Source organism: Neomonachus schauinslandi, chromosome 2 (assembly GCF_002201575.2).
Source record: "Neomonachus schauinslandi chromosome 2, ASM220157v2, whole genome shotgun sequence".
NCBI lineage: Eukaryota > Metazoa > Chordata > Mammalia > Carnivora > Phocidae > Neomonachus > Neomonachus schauinslandi.
This window is the reverse complement of record NC_058404.1, coordinates 24,403,449-24,416,517: the sequence shown is the minus strand read 5'-3', so window position 1 is coordinate 24,416,517 and position 13,069 is coordinate 24,403,449. Positions and strand designations below refer to the sequence as shown.

General features: G+C 37.4%; 1 protein-coding gene across 2 annotated transcripts in view; it reads right to left on the bottom strand.

Moving 5' to 3' along the window:
* Nucleotides 1–13,069, bottom strand: part of SGCZ (sarcoglycan zeta) — a 432,583-nt gene that overhangs the window by 51,400 nt on the left and 368,114 nt on the right. Inside the window, exon 4 of one of the 2 annotated variants that reach the window (XM_021694220.1) lies at nt 2,192–2,314. The exons of the other annotated variant lie outside the window; for it this stretch is intronic. Within the exon in view, the coding sequence (XP_021549895.1) occupies nt 2,192–2,314 (123 nt within the window). The remainder of the gene's footprint in view (nt 1–2,191; nt 2,315–13,069) is intronic. 2 annotated transcript variants of the gene reach the window in all.

Below are 13,069 nucleotides of genomic sequence, written 5' to 3'. Positions count from 1 at the left end.
GTATAACTTCCTGTCACTTAGGAAGGCAAAGTACTCAATGGGAATATCCGAATATGGATGAAAAAATTGTTAGTTAAGTGTGTAATATCTTAAAAGCTATCTTAGGATTAAAGCTGATAACTAGTAGGCACTACCAAGGTTCAAAGATTGTTAAATATTGAAATCACAGCGGCTTAATCGCCCTGAGTGTATTTCTACCTGGGTTCCCTGCTTTCCCACCAACCAGCAACTCAAATGTTAGCACCAAGGGCCCTAAAGTCAATGTCCTTTCCTAGTTGTCTGTGCTCTGTGCCAACCAAAGCCACCACGTGTTTTGTCACCTGCCCCCCAGACTCAGGGCTTAGAAAGGTCAATTTTTGCCCCCTGTGGGCCTTCCTCTCCTGACCTTTCCAAGAAGGCCAAAGAAAGAGAAGGAGATGAGGCAGCTGGGCAGTAATGGGGAATACTCCAAACACCAACCCAATGGTGCAGGCTCCAGCTACTCAACAGAATATCCCATAAGAGAAAAGCTATGGGAGTCAGTAGGGATGGTGGTAATGGGTTGTGACCTGGGCCAAAGAGGCCCAGTGAGGATCCCCATTTAACTATCTTTGTTGAGGGGCATCTGAATGGCTCGGTCAGTTAAGTGTCTGACTCTTGATTTCCACTCAGCTCATGATCTCAGGGTCGTGAGATAGAGCCCTGTGTAGGGCTCTGCATTGGGTGTGAAGCTTGCTTAAGATTCTCTCTCTGCCCCTACTCCCCCATGCCTCTCACCCCCAATCTCTGTCTCCCTCAAAAAAATAAATAAATAAAAATCTTTCTTGAATTTCAGTACCATTTAATAGTACACCTTTCTTGAAATACAAATAAGCCCTCATGTCTGGAACATTAACAATATTAATATTATCTTTATTAATAAATATAAAGAGCTATCTGTTACAATGTCTTCAATATGTGCTGAAAATACTATAAACACACACACTGGTATAATTTGAACACTAACGTTATCATCATCATTTCAATCATTTAGATGAAGGAAAACTTCATAGGAGACATAGGGTTTATTTAAATATTGAATGGTAGAGGCAGGGATTCAACCCAAACAACCTGAGAGTAGAGGCCAATTTCTACGCTAGCTGTTCTCTCATGGCCCACAGGGCTCAGTAGGACTTAGATAGGATAGATAGCCCATGACCTTTCCCAAACTCAAATTTGGAAAACACTAGGTCAAGCTTATCTCATTTTTTAAATGTAGGCCTCTTTGGGTATTTTTAAAATACATTATCAAAATTAAATGTATTATGATTGTAAATCAAGTAATTCAAAGAGATTGTGCTTAAAATTATCTTCATAAAATCTTTCCCTGCTCTCAGCCTCACTTTTACCTTTGATTTCTGCTTTTGTTTCTTAATTTCAGTTGGTGATTGACTTTTTAGCTCTAAAGCTAGAATAATGACTTTAACAACTTCTAAATAATATCTGGATGGCACTATCCCTTTTTAAATTTATTTATTTATTTTTATTTTTTAAAGATTTTGTTTATTTGAGAGAGAGAGAGTGTGAGCACAAGCATGGGGGAGGAGCAGAGGGAAAGGGAGAAGCAGACTCCCTGCTGAGCAGGGAGCACAATGTGGGGGGCCAATTCCAGGACCCCGGGATCATGACCTGAGCCGAAGGCAGATGCTTAGCCAACTGAGCCACCCAGGGGCCCCAGGACAGGACTATATCTTGATATATATACTTTTGAGAATTGTAATTAGCCAAAGAAAATAATTTTGTTTACTTATCACTTTCCCCCTACTTCATTCTATAGTTGATATTTACATTTAGTTCTTCTTTTGCATATCTTCTACTTCTAAATGATACCTCGGAATTGTATTTGTCTATCAACCTGGGTTAGCTTTTCTCACAGTCTGCACCCCACTTTTTCTTCCGCTCTGCTGACCCACTTTCCTCCGCCTATCCTACTCCGGCCTAGGACACACAGCTTTACTTTTACATCACTAAGGCCAGTGTGTACATTGTCTTCTGCCAATACAACCAGTTGTCTTCTATTTGAAGACTCCTGGAAAATCTAATGGTGTGAGATCATGTTATTATGTGAACTCAGCTTTCGGCATGGGGATCATACATCTTACAATGTAGCTCTTGTTCAGTTGCATATTCTTTCAAGAAGTAAACAATGTTCCAAGACCTCAAACTACAGTACCTGTAACTTTCAGCTTTTCAGCCCCAATGGTAATCTCATCTTCATCTGCAGAGAACAGCACCCTGCCATCTTCACTCGCTCTCACTTCAAATCTTTTACACTGAGCTTCCACAGCATCAGCTCCTATGATCAGAGGAAAGGTTTAAAAATGAAACTGGTATGCAGGAAACCATTAACATGTATTTTTTTTTTTTAGAAAAAGAGAAGAAATGCATATATTATTTAGTTATTTTACCTCTGCAGTATGTTTTACACCTGAATTAATATTTTTAAATTGTTACCCTTTCCAGTAGGCTGTTTAATTTGGTAGTTTGCTGAGCTAGGATGGTTGGGCATACATCTGACCTCTAAATGCTTGACATAGTCCTAACAAGGTTTGTAGGTTTAGCTAATTAAAAACAACAACAATAACAAAAACAAAACAAAACCAAAAAAAAGCTTTTGCATATACACAAGGAGAGATGACATCTGCTTTGTTCTTGGTTATTGCCTGAAAACTTGGCTTTATACCTAGCACATGCTAGATGCTCAATAAATACTTGTGGTCAGAATGACTCCCATTTACTTTCTGTAAGCAGACAATAGTCCCCACGCTTGCTACATCACAAGGTACTTGTAAAGCATTACTCAGTTGTGAGTACACTACATTTAGCTACACTACATTTCATATATGCTAATATTGAAATTTGTTCACCCTTTACTATCACTGAATGCGAATGCATTTTACAGTCGATCTTGCAAAATATATATATATGTATATATATATACATGTTTTTAGTGCTCCCCAATGTATCTTCTCATCAATAACTTTCTTGATTTATTAAAATATAGTATTAAATAAATATAGTTACACCATGGAATTGAAAATCTGTTTCTGATTTATTGGACAATTTTGCATATTAATCCATCCACAAATCACAAAGGCAGCTTCCATATTTGGAAAACATGATTAATTTGTGAGTTTGAAAGTCTTCAACAAAAAGATCAAACTGGCCAGAAGGGTGAGGAATTGCTATTTCCATAACATCAATTTATTTCATTTGGCATAACACATTTGGCATATGCTACATCTTCCCCTCCGGTTACGATTTGGAGCGTTTCTCCTCTGCTCTCTACATCAAAAACCCTTATCAGATACAGTCCAGCCCAGTCAGGGACCTAGGGACATCACACTTGTGTGTACCTCTTTTCATTTACTTTGCTTATGCTATAGACTGAATGTTTGTGCTTGCCAAAAATTCTTATGTTGAAATCCAAGCCCACCACGTGGTTGTATTAGGAAAGGCGGTCTTTGCGGAGGTGATTAGGTCCTGAGGGTGGAGCTCTCACGAATGGGATTAGTGACCTTATAAAGTCTGCCGTTTTCCTCCCTGCAATCTGCCAGGTGAGGACCTAGTGAGAAGCCGGCTATGTACAGACCAGGAAGTAGCCTCTCGTGAGACGCTGGGTGTGTTAGTGCCTTGCTGTTGGGATTCCCAGCACGTAGAGTTGTGAGAAATCAAGTTCTGTTGTTTAAACCACCCAGTCTATGGTATTTTATTATAGCAGTCCAATCAGACTGAGACAATATACTACCATTATCTTTTGGATACATGTCCCCCAGGAATTCAAAACATGAGATCATCTCTGTATTCCAAAATTTCCTCCAAATTTAAAATTGGGTCTGATTTCTAGGGCTACTTAGGGTAAGAAGTTAGACAGGTGAAGGAATACCAGACATAAACTTCCGGTCCCTTTCCTGGGCCCTCAACACTACCCCAGCCCTGCTCCCAGTCCTAGCCCACCGGCTCTAGTATCGAATACCTCCCCACCATCATAGCTTCTGAGGGGCACTTAACTAGAGGAAAATATTAATTCCAAACCCTGATAACATGTGGGATAATTTCTCTGAAAACAAGATGTATATTTTTCTTATAAGAAACTGTGTTTTCAGGTCCACATAGAAAATTTTAAAACTATGACAATGCTAAGTCAGATAAAACTGATGTTAACCTTTGCAGGCTGTCAAGATCAAAACAGCATGAATTTTACTTTAACATCTGTTATATATTTTTTTAAGCAAATCACTTTTCTTATGAAATTTAATGACAGTATTGGAGAAACCATGGAAGACCTACTGTTCTTGGTGACAGTCATTGCCTTTGATCTGGCAAACATTATTTCATCAGACTGTATCAGTTGAGTATGTCTTCTGCTAATCATGATCTAACCTTCCTGTATTGTGCTTTTAATCTTTAAACCATAGTAACCCAACTGGGTGATGTTCAAAAAACTGTGCTTGGGGCTGGTGTGTTGATAAATGTGACTTCTAAGTGTGGAGGCCTCTGTGTGGAGGCCTCTATGTCTCCATCTTCTAGGCACTCAGACATAACACTAAATCTGAACTGCCTGAAAGATATTCTAGATATTATACATGTAAAACCTTAACTTGTACATCACGTTGCTATCTTCAAATATACTTACTTATTGGGTGAACTGATCCACAAAATATATCAGTGACTTCAATGACCCTGAAGTGCATTAGATCAGTATATGTATATGATATATGTAATATAAAATATATACACACACATGCTGCATATGGTTACAAATTTATAAGACTCTTTTTGGCATAACATTTAATGTCATTATATGGAAGGTACTTTATTAATATAAACATGCTATATTGTGTGTCACATAAACAAGTAGAAATATAAGCAGAATACCTGGATATGGCAAAATCAGTTGAAATCTTAATTCATTAAATTTAAATAAGCAAAAGCAAATAAGCAAGTAAGAAAATGTACGCACACCTGGAATATAAAAAAAAAAATGCATCCAGGCCATAAATAAATGCATGGGGAAACATTCAATTAAAAATAGATATATAAATTAATACTGCAGACTACACTTTATTCAACATATTAGTAAAATTTCAGAAGGCAAAACTGCAAGCAATTAGCAATATATTGACAATAAATATTTTAAATCAGAAAATAATTTTGAATATATTGTGCTTCTATACATTGCTTTTCTGCAAATAGCAAAGAGTAAATGCATGTAATTAGACACATATTGCATTGTTGTGAATATGTTTAAAGTTAATGCATTAGGCTACATGAAATTGAATTTATTACATTATAACATGTTTTGTGGTGTCTTATTCTGTTTTTCATGTTTCTATCTTCACATATCTGCTAGGCAAGGCCAACTCAGCATCCAGTTGTTCGGAGGGGAGCAAATGCTCAGTTCCATTTTTTCTCAACCGGCAATGCTTCCAGAGTCTCAGGAAAGCAATATGCCTAATGACTCTGGATAAGGAGCTCTGATTCCTTAGCAAATAGATCGTGGGGAATTAGGGCTATCTGGACAGTTCTATATTTTACTAGTCATCTTATTTTTTTTAATTTTAAGATTTTATTTATTTGAGAGAGAGAGAGAACACAAGCAGGGATGGGGTAGAGGGAGAGGGAGAAGCAGACTCCCACTGAGCAGGAAGCTGAAGACTCAGGACTCCATCTCTGGACCCTGAGATCATGACCTGAGCCAAAGGCAGCCACTTAAATGACTGAGCCACCCATGTGCCCTTTTACTGGTCATCTTAAACACTAACTTGCTAACTAAAGTCTCAAGACTAAAGGCTTATTTAAGAACACCTGAAGAAATTTATGTTAGCAACTTCAAAATCAAACAAAGAACAGTCAAGGATAAAATAAGTAAAGAGCATTGGAAGGAAAAAGATAGAAAACATGTAAGCAAAATCAGTTTCCACAAAAGCATTGAAGTATTCAATATGTATATCCAAATATTTTCTTTAGTTCATTTAATATTCTGTATATATTCTTTAAAAGCAAACAAACAAAGCAACAACCAAGCTAATTTCTTTTTCCCCTCAGAGATGGCTCCATTGCCTTTCTGGAACATTCACATTTCTTACAGTCATATTCAGTAGCCAAAGGCATATCTGCTGACAAATAGAGAGGCTCCAGTAATTTATCTACTGTCTTTGCATTTTCTACATTAAATCAGTCAAACACATGAATTGGAAAATTTTCTTCAATAAAAGTCTCCACAGGGGCTCAAACAATATATTTCCATGGGGCCTCTTGGTACTATTTAGTTCTAATTTAAAGAAAACAAGGCAAAGATCAAAATGGGTACGTCTAATTATCTCTGGTGTGTTTTCCTCAAGCATACCATGATGTATCTTTCTTCCTATATAACTCGGATTTTACATGTTGTCAGTATTTTCAAGGTCTTGAAGAAGAGTATTATTAAAAGATTAGAAATTCCCATAAGAAAAATGAAAACAAGAGTCAATACAGTCAACTAAATTCAGAGTTCTGGAATTCCTGTTTTAGAATTATCATGGGCCCCCTAAAAACAAAACCAAAGAAGCTGAAACAAAACAAAAGAAGCTGCTTTCATGAAATAGAAATATAAATAAGCATTGTACTTTATTTTATTTTACATTATGCATGTCATTAAAAACTCTCATTTGGGGGGCGCCTGGGTGGCTCAGTCGTTAAGCGACTGCCTTCGGCTCAGGTCATGATCCCAGCATCCTGGGATTGAGCCCTGCATCCGGCTCCCTGCTCTGCCGGAAGCCTGCTTCTCCCTCTCCCACTCCCCCTGCTTGTGTTCCCTCTCTCGCTGTGTCTCTCTGTCAAATAAATAAATAAAAAATCTTTAAAAAGAAAAAAAACCCTCTCATTTGGAAAGTGTACTCTTAGTGTACTTAGGGAGAGAAGGAGAAGAAGCAGAATGAGGGAAAGGTTACAGGGGCTGGGCTGGGGGGCTTATCTTGGAACAAGGGCTCCTGTGCCTTTGGCAATTGCTATCTACACTAGATCCTGTCAGAGATTAGCACACCCTGCCTCCTGCAACCTACTCCCTCAACCTCAGGAACTGATTTCTGTTTCAGAATTGGAGGAGTAACCATTCTGTCTCCAGCAAATAAGGTAGCTCTAGGAACCCTGAGGTTACATTCACCCTTAGATCCCTACCTGGGCCTTCCTACCATCCTGTGTCTAGACCAGTGCCTTGTCCATAGTAATTCCTCAATAAAAGTTTATTTTTACAAAATAAATGAGCATAGGGGAGAAAAAAAGAGAGAGAGAAAGGGAGGCAAACTAAGAAACAGACTCTTACTATAGAGAACAAACTGATGGTTACCAAAGGAGAGGTGGATGGGGTGATGAGTAAAATAGGTGATTATCGGGATTAAAGAGGGCACTTGTGATGAGCACAGGGTGTTGTATGGAAGTGCTGAATCCCTATATTGTACACCTGAAACTACTATTACACAGTATGTTAACTACCTGGAATTTCCACCGTTTGTACTTTTATGCCTTATCACTCCCTTGCCCATAATTACCATAGGTATGATCGCATACTGTTGCTCTCCATCTTCCTTTTTTAAAAAGTTATGAAAAGATTATACATATAACAATTGTGTACATGATGTTACCCACCACCTAACTGAAGAAATAGCCTTCAGCATAATCTCTTCTTAATCACATGCCCCTTCATCCTTGGGGAGCTCTGCATGGCAGCATTATTCTGAAATGAGTTTTTGTCACTCCCATCTTGTAACTTTATTATTTGTGTACATATCCTTAAAACATTTTTCTTAGTGGAAGGAGAATGAGAAGAACATAGAGCCACATCTAAAACTATTGCTTAAATGGCTGGATCCAGTCAGAGACAAACTCATGTAGCCCTGGACTTGCCTATTATATGAATCAATAAATTACTCATCCACCCCATTGAGGGCGAGGAGGACATAAATTCTGAATTGAGATTCTTTTTGCATTGTTTTCACTCTTTCTGTATTTTCTTCTTTGTTCCCAAGCAAAACTAGCCTTAATGGTATAATCTTTTATACTTGTATTTTTTGGTCTTTTTGGTGATTCATAATAATATAATAATAACATTATTAATTAGTTAATTAATCATTATCATTAACTGGTATGACTACCTAGCCAGCCATTTCATAAATTATTATAGTATTTTCTCCTGGGCCTGGCCTCTATGAATTTTAACAGGATCAAGTAAAATATGTCTCTTTATCCCACTTTTGTTGACTATGTTGTCTAAGAGAAGTGAAACCTTTGACTTATTACTTTGTTTAAAGGGACCAGTCAAACAGCATATACATAAAATATTCTGGTTTTTGTATAGTATGCAAACACAAAATTATAGCATTTCAAAACTGTGGATGGCACAAAGTTGGTGAGTGAAATATTATTCTCTAAAAATTTTTTAGGTATCATAATCATTCACGTTCTTTTAATTTATAAAGGAAAAATAGAAACAAAAAATGCATGTTGCATGCGGGGAAAAAATACTATCTGATAGAATTATTCTCTATGAGTAGAATCAGTGAATACTTAAGTAATGAGAAGAGACTCCTTACAACTACATTTTTGGTAAGTTGCTTTTATAAGAGAGAGAGAAGAAAACAAATTCTCTGGAAATGTTCTCTGGAAATCTCTCATTGCCTAATTTTTCAGTAGACATTAATATGTCTAAAATGATGCAATATAATTTATGGAAGAATATGAGAGTTGAAAAGCCATTTCTTGATAATATTGAACTAAAATTTTTCCATTGCAGCCTATTACCTTTTATTTTAACATATGTTTCATACGAACAACAACTAACTTCTCAGAATTTTTCCCTCTTTCTTGTCAGCTTGCCCTGGTCCTATGCTACATTTTGACACATCAATCACTGTAGTTTCATGGAATGCCTTAATACTTTTAATTATTTTCCTTTTTAACATGAATTTTCTTTCAAATAATGATTAACATGTGTATCCATGTTACACATCAACACAAGCATAACAAAAATGAGTTGGTGCAAACAGTTTTCTTTTTCTTTCTTTCTTTCTTTCTTTCTTTCTTTCTTTCTTTTTCTTTTTAAAGATTTTATTTATTTATTTATTTGAGAGAGAGAATGAGATAGAGCATGAGAGGGTCAGAGGGAGAAGCAGACTCCCTGCCGAGCAGGGAGCCCGATGTGGGACTCGATCCCGGGACTCCAGAATCATGACCTGAGCCGAAGGCAGTCACTTAACCAACTGAGCCACCCAGGCGCCCGCAAACAGTTTTCTAATATATTTCTATGCAAATTCCGCCTAACTTACATTCAATATAACTTGTTTAGTTGTGGTAGGATAATTTTGCAGATGTATTCAACTAATAATGTAATCTCATGGCACCAATTAAGTATAAATTTCTTGCCAAATTTCAAAATTATTTTTTCTCTGTTTTCAAAAACATCCAACTTTGACAATTAATTTATCACCTAAATATCATAGTGAAAGTCACCTAACAGTATACATATTTACTTTTCTAATGTAAGAAAATGTACACAGAAAGCATTCCAGACAGAGAAATGGATTCTTGAAAATGTCATGAAAAAGTAACCACCTTCTCTACAGAGTACCTTTAGCAAATTTATTTATACTATCTGCTAATACTTAAAAAAAAGATTTTATTTATTAATTTATGAAAGAGAGAGAGAGAGAAAGAGAGCATGAGTGGGGAGGAGGAGTAGCACTAGACAGAGAAGCAGACTCCCCAACTGAGCAGGGAGCCCTATGCGGGGCTTCATCCCAAGACCCTGAGATCATGACTGAAGCCGAAGTCAGACACTTAACCAACTGAGCCACCAGGTGCCCCTACCTGCTAATACTATTTAGTAAGAATATTTGAGGTATGCTTATTGCTACTTAGTTTTTACATAAGAATTGTTCCATATTCCTGTTAATATTTGGTAGATTGTCTCTGAATTTCCTTTAGTGGGAACATGTTTTTAATGTTATAAATCAATTTACTGAGCACTACATAAGAATAAACTTCAAGATAAGCAATTATTAAATCCTAGTATAAAATATAGTTTTTATTATAATCTGATTTTAAATATTGTTAGGCAACTGTGTATTTGTATTATTATTGATTTGTTATAGCTAATGCATATTTTTATGATTACATGGAATTCTTAGAATTGCTTGCATTGAAAAGCATTATTTCTGATTCCCAAAGAAGCATCAGACTTGGGTTTCTGGAAAAATGACCAAATGGGGTACTTGGGTAAAGATCTTCTATCAGAAAGAAAGATCTAGTTTATAATCCCATAAAACAATCCCTCAAATTAGAGTGCCTTAGCCCAGCAAAGGTCTGTTTCTTGTTCCTGCTCATTTCCAGCAAGCTTCAGTAGGATGCTGTAATCACAGAAGTCACTCAGGGACCAAATGACAAAGGCTCCATCTCAACACTTGCCTTCAAAGCTATGGCAACAAGAGAAAAGGATACGGCAAACTTAGCGCTATCTTTTAACTTGCATTTAGAAGTAACACATCATTTTATTTTATTGACCAATGAAGGTGATATCAGCAAATCTGTTCCCAAATAAGTAGGAATTTATAATACCTAACCTGATATTCACCTCTAAATACAAAACTGACAGAGAACAATAAAATATTTATTAGTTCGTCAGGGCTGCCAAAGCACCACACATGTGGGTAGCTTGAAAAACAGAAGCTTATTGCTATACAGTTCTGGAGGCTGGGAGTCTGAAATCAAGGTGTTGGCAGAGTTGCTTCCTCCTGAGGCTCTGAGGGAAGAATCTGTTCTAGGTCTCTCTCCCTGGTTCGTAGAGGGCTATCTTCTCCATGTATTTCATCTCCCCTCTATATGTATCTTTGTGCCCAAATTTCTCCCTTTTAAAAGAACACCAATCATAGGGGCGCCTGGGTGGCCCAGTCAGTTAACCGTTTGCCTTCAGCTCAGGTCATGATCCCCGGGTCCTGGGATTGAGCCCCGCATCGGGCTCCTTGCTCAGCAGGGAGTCTGCTTCTCCCTCTCCCATTCCCCCTGCTTGTGTTCCCTCTCTCGCTGTGTCTCTCTCTGTCAAATAAATAAATAAAATCTTTTTTTTTAAAGATTTTATTTATTTATTTGAGACAGAGAGAATGAGAGAGAGAGAGCACATGAGAGGGGGGAGGGTCAGAGGGAGAAGCAGGCTCCCTGCCGAGGAGGGAGCCCGATGCGGGACTCGATCCAGGGACTCCAGGATCATGACCTGAGCCGAAGGCAGTCGCTTAACCAACTGAGCCACCCAGGCGCCCCGAAATAAATAAAATCTTAAAAAAAAAAAGAATACCAATCATATTTGATGGTCCACCCTAATGACCTCATTTTAACTTGATTATCTTTATCTCCAAATAAGACCTTATCTTCAAATAAGATCACATTCTGAGGTACTAGGGGTTAGGACTTTATATATGAATCTGGGGGGGGCATAATTCAACACACAAAATATATCTTCAATGTTATGTGGGAAAAAGAAAAAAATAACAAAAATAAAAATGCCAACCTAGGATTGTAAGTCTAACAAAATTATTATCCAAGATTGAAGGCCAAAGGTATTTTCAGACTAACAAAAACTGGGAGAACTAATCACCAACAAATTCATTTTAAGAAAATTACAAAGGACTATTCTCAAGAAAAAGGACACAGTCACAGATCAAATATCAGAGATACAGGAAAATAAAGATTTGAGAAAACACACTTTCCTGGGTTTTCTTCTAGCTCACTAGTCATACCCTTTCAGTCTACATCTGTGCTTTCCCCTTTTCTTCCTATTCTCTAAATATTTACATGCTCCAGAGGTCAGACTAACTACTTTTGAAGTGTATCTTTTTGGGAAATGTCTCCAGAACAAAACAAAAATAAAAGAATTGAGAAAAATCCTTTGCTTTTATATCCATTCACCTAGAGGTTCTCATCCAGGATCATGGCATTAAGTAAAGTATACGTGTTCAAATCCAAAATCTGTAACATGTGCACTAATATTTACCTTGAAATCCATATTTATATATCTGTTTATAAATGTCAGAAAGGCATTGTTTATCTCAATAATTCTTGATTATCACACACTTGCTAATTTATTTTTTTCCTCAGTAATCCCTTTTTCAGTGAGGAGGGCCACAATTCACCCCAATAGTCTAACCCTCAACTTCAAGGTTTATTTCAGGTTCCACTTCTGGAATGACAATGTCAGGAGCTTCACAGACCTGGTCTCCAGAAAAACTGCTGAAAGATATTTTATAAACAATTTGAATTCTCAGTAAATAGTTCTAAGGATATACAGCAAATGAAGAAATATTTATTCAAGAAAATCTATTAAGACTCAGTAGAAACAGAGAGTCTATATCATTTGGATCATGAGTCACTTACTTTATCCCACTCCCAGCTCAATATGATGGAAATTCCACTCTATGTAGGTATAGCCAAGAACACAAGGCTCCTTCTTCATCTACCTCCCAGTGGAGAATTAAAATATTTTCCCAGGAGGGAGAGGGTGTCAGCATTTCCCATCCTATGCTCTAGATAACTGTTGCAGAGGACAGGTCCCTAATAAATTCAACTGAGAGGTGAGGGCTCACTTCTTCCACTCAAACTCCACTCACAGGATGGAAGCTCTACCTTAAGCGTGATGTAGTGAGAATACAAGGGCCCAAATCACCCTCCTTTTAGCTCTTTCACAGGATGGAGTTTCCATGTCAGGATATGCAAGTCCTAGAGGCTACATCCAATCCCCAGCTTTGCCAAATGCCTGGCTACTAAGCAGGAGTGCCACTCAGAAAGAAACTTACCACCGTCCCTTCTTCCAGTTGTAGTTCAGAGATTTTGCCCAAGAAGAGAAATGGGCTATAGACCAGAGAACTGGAGCTTTTTCCAAAGATTTTCTTTGCATAAGAGTTGGAGGAAGTTCAAACCTAAGGATGCTCTCAAAAACAATGCAGCTGTGGTGAAAAGTAATTAAGAGGAGACCAAAGGCTTTAGCAGCTAAACTATAGTCCTTGAAACAATTTATGCTCCAGGACAA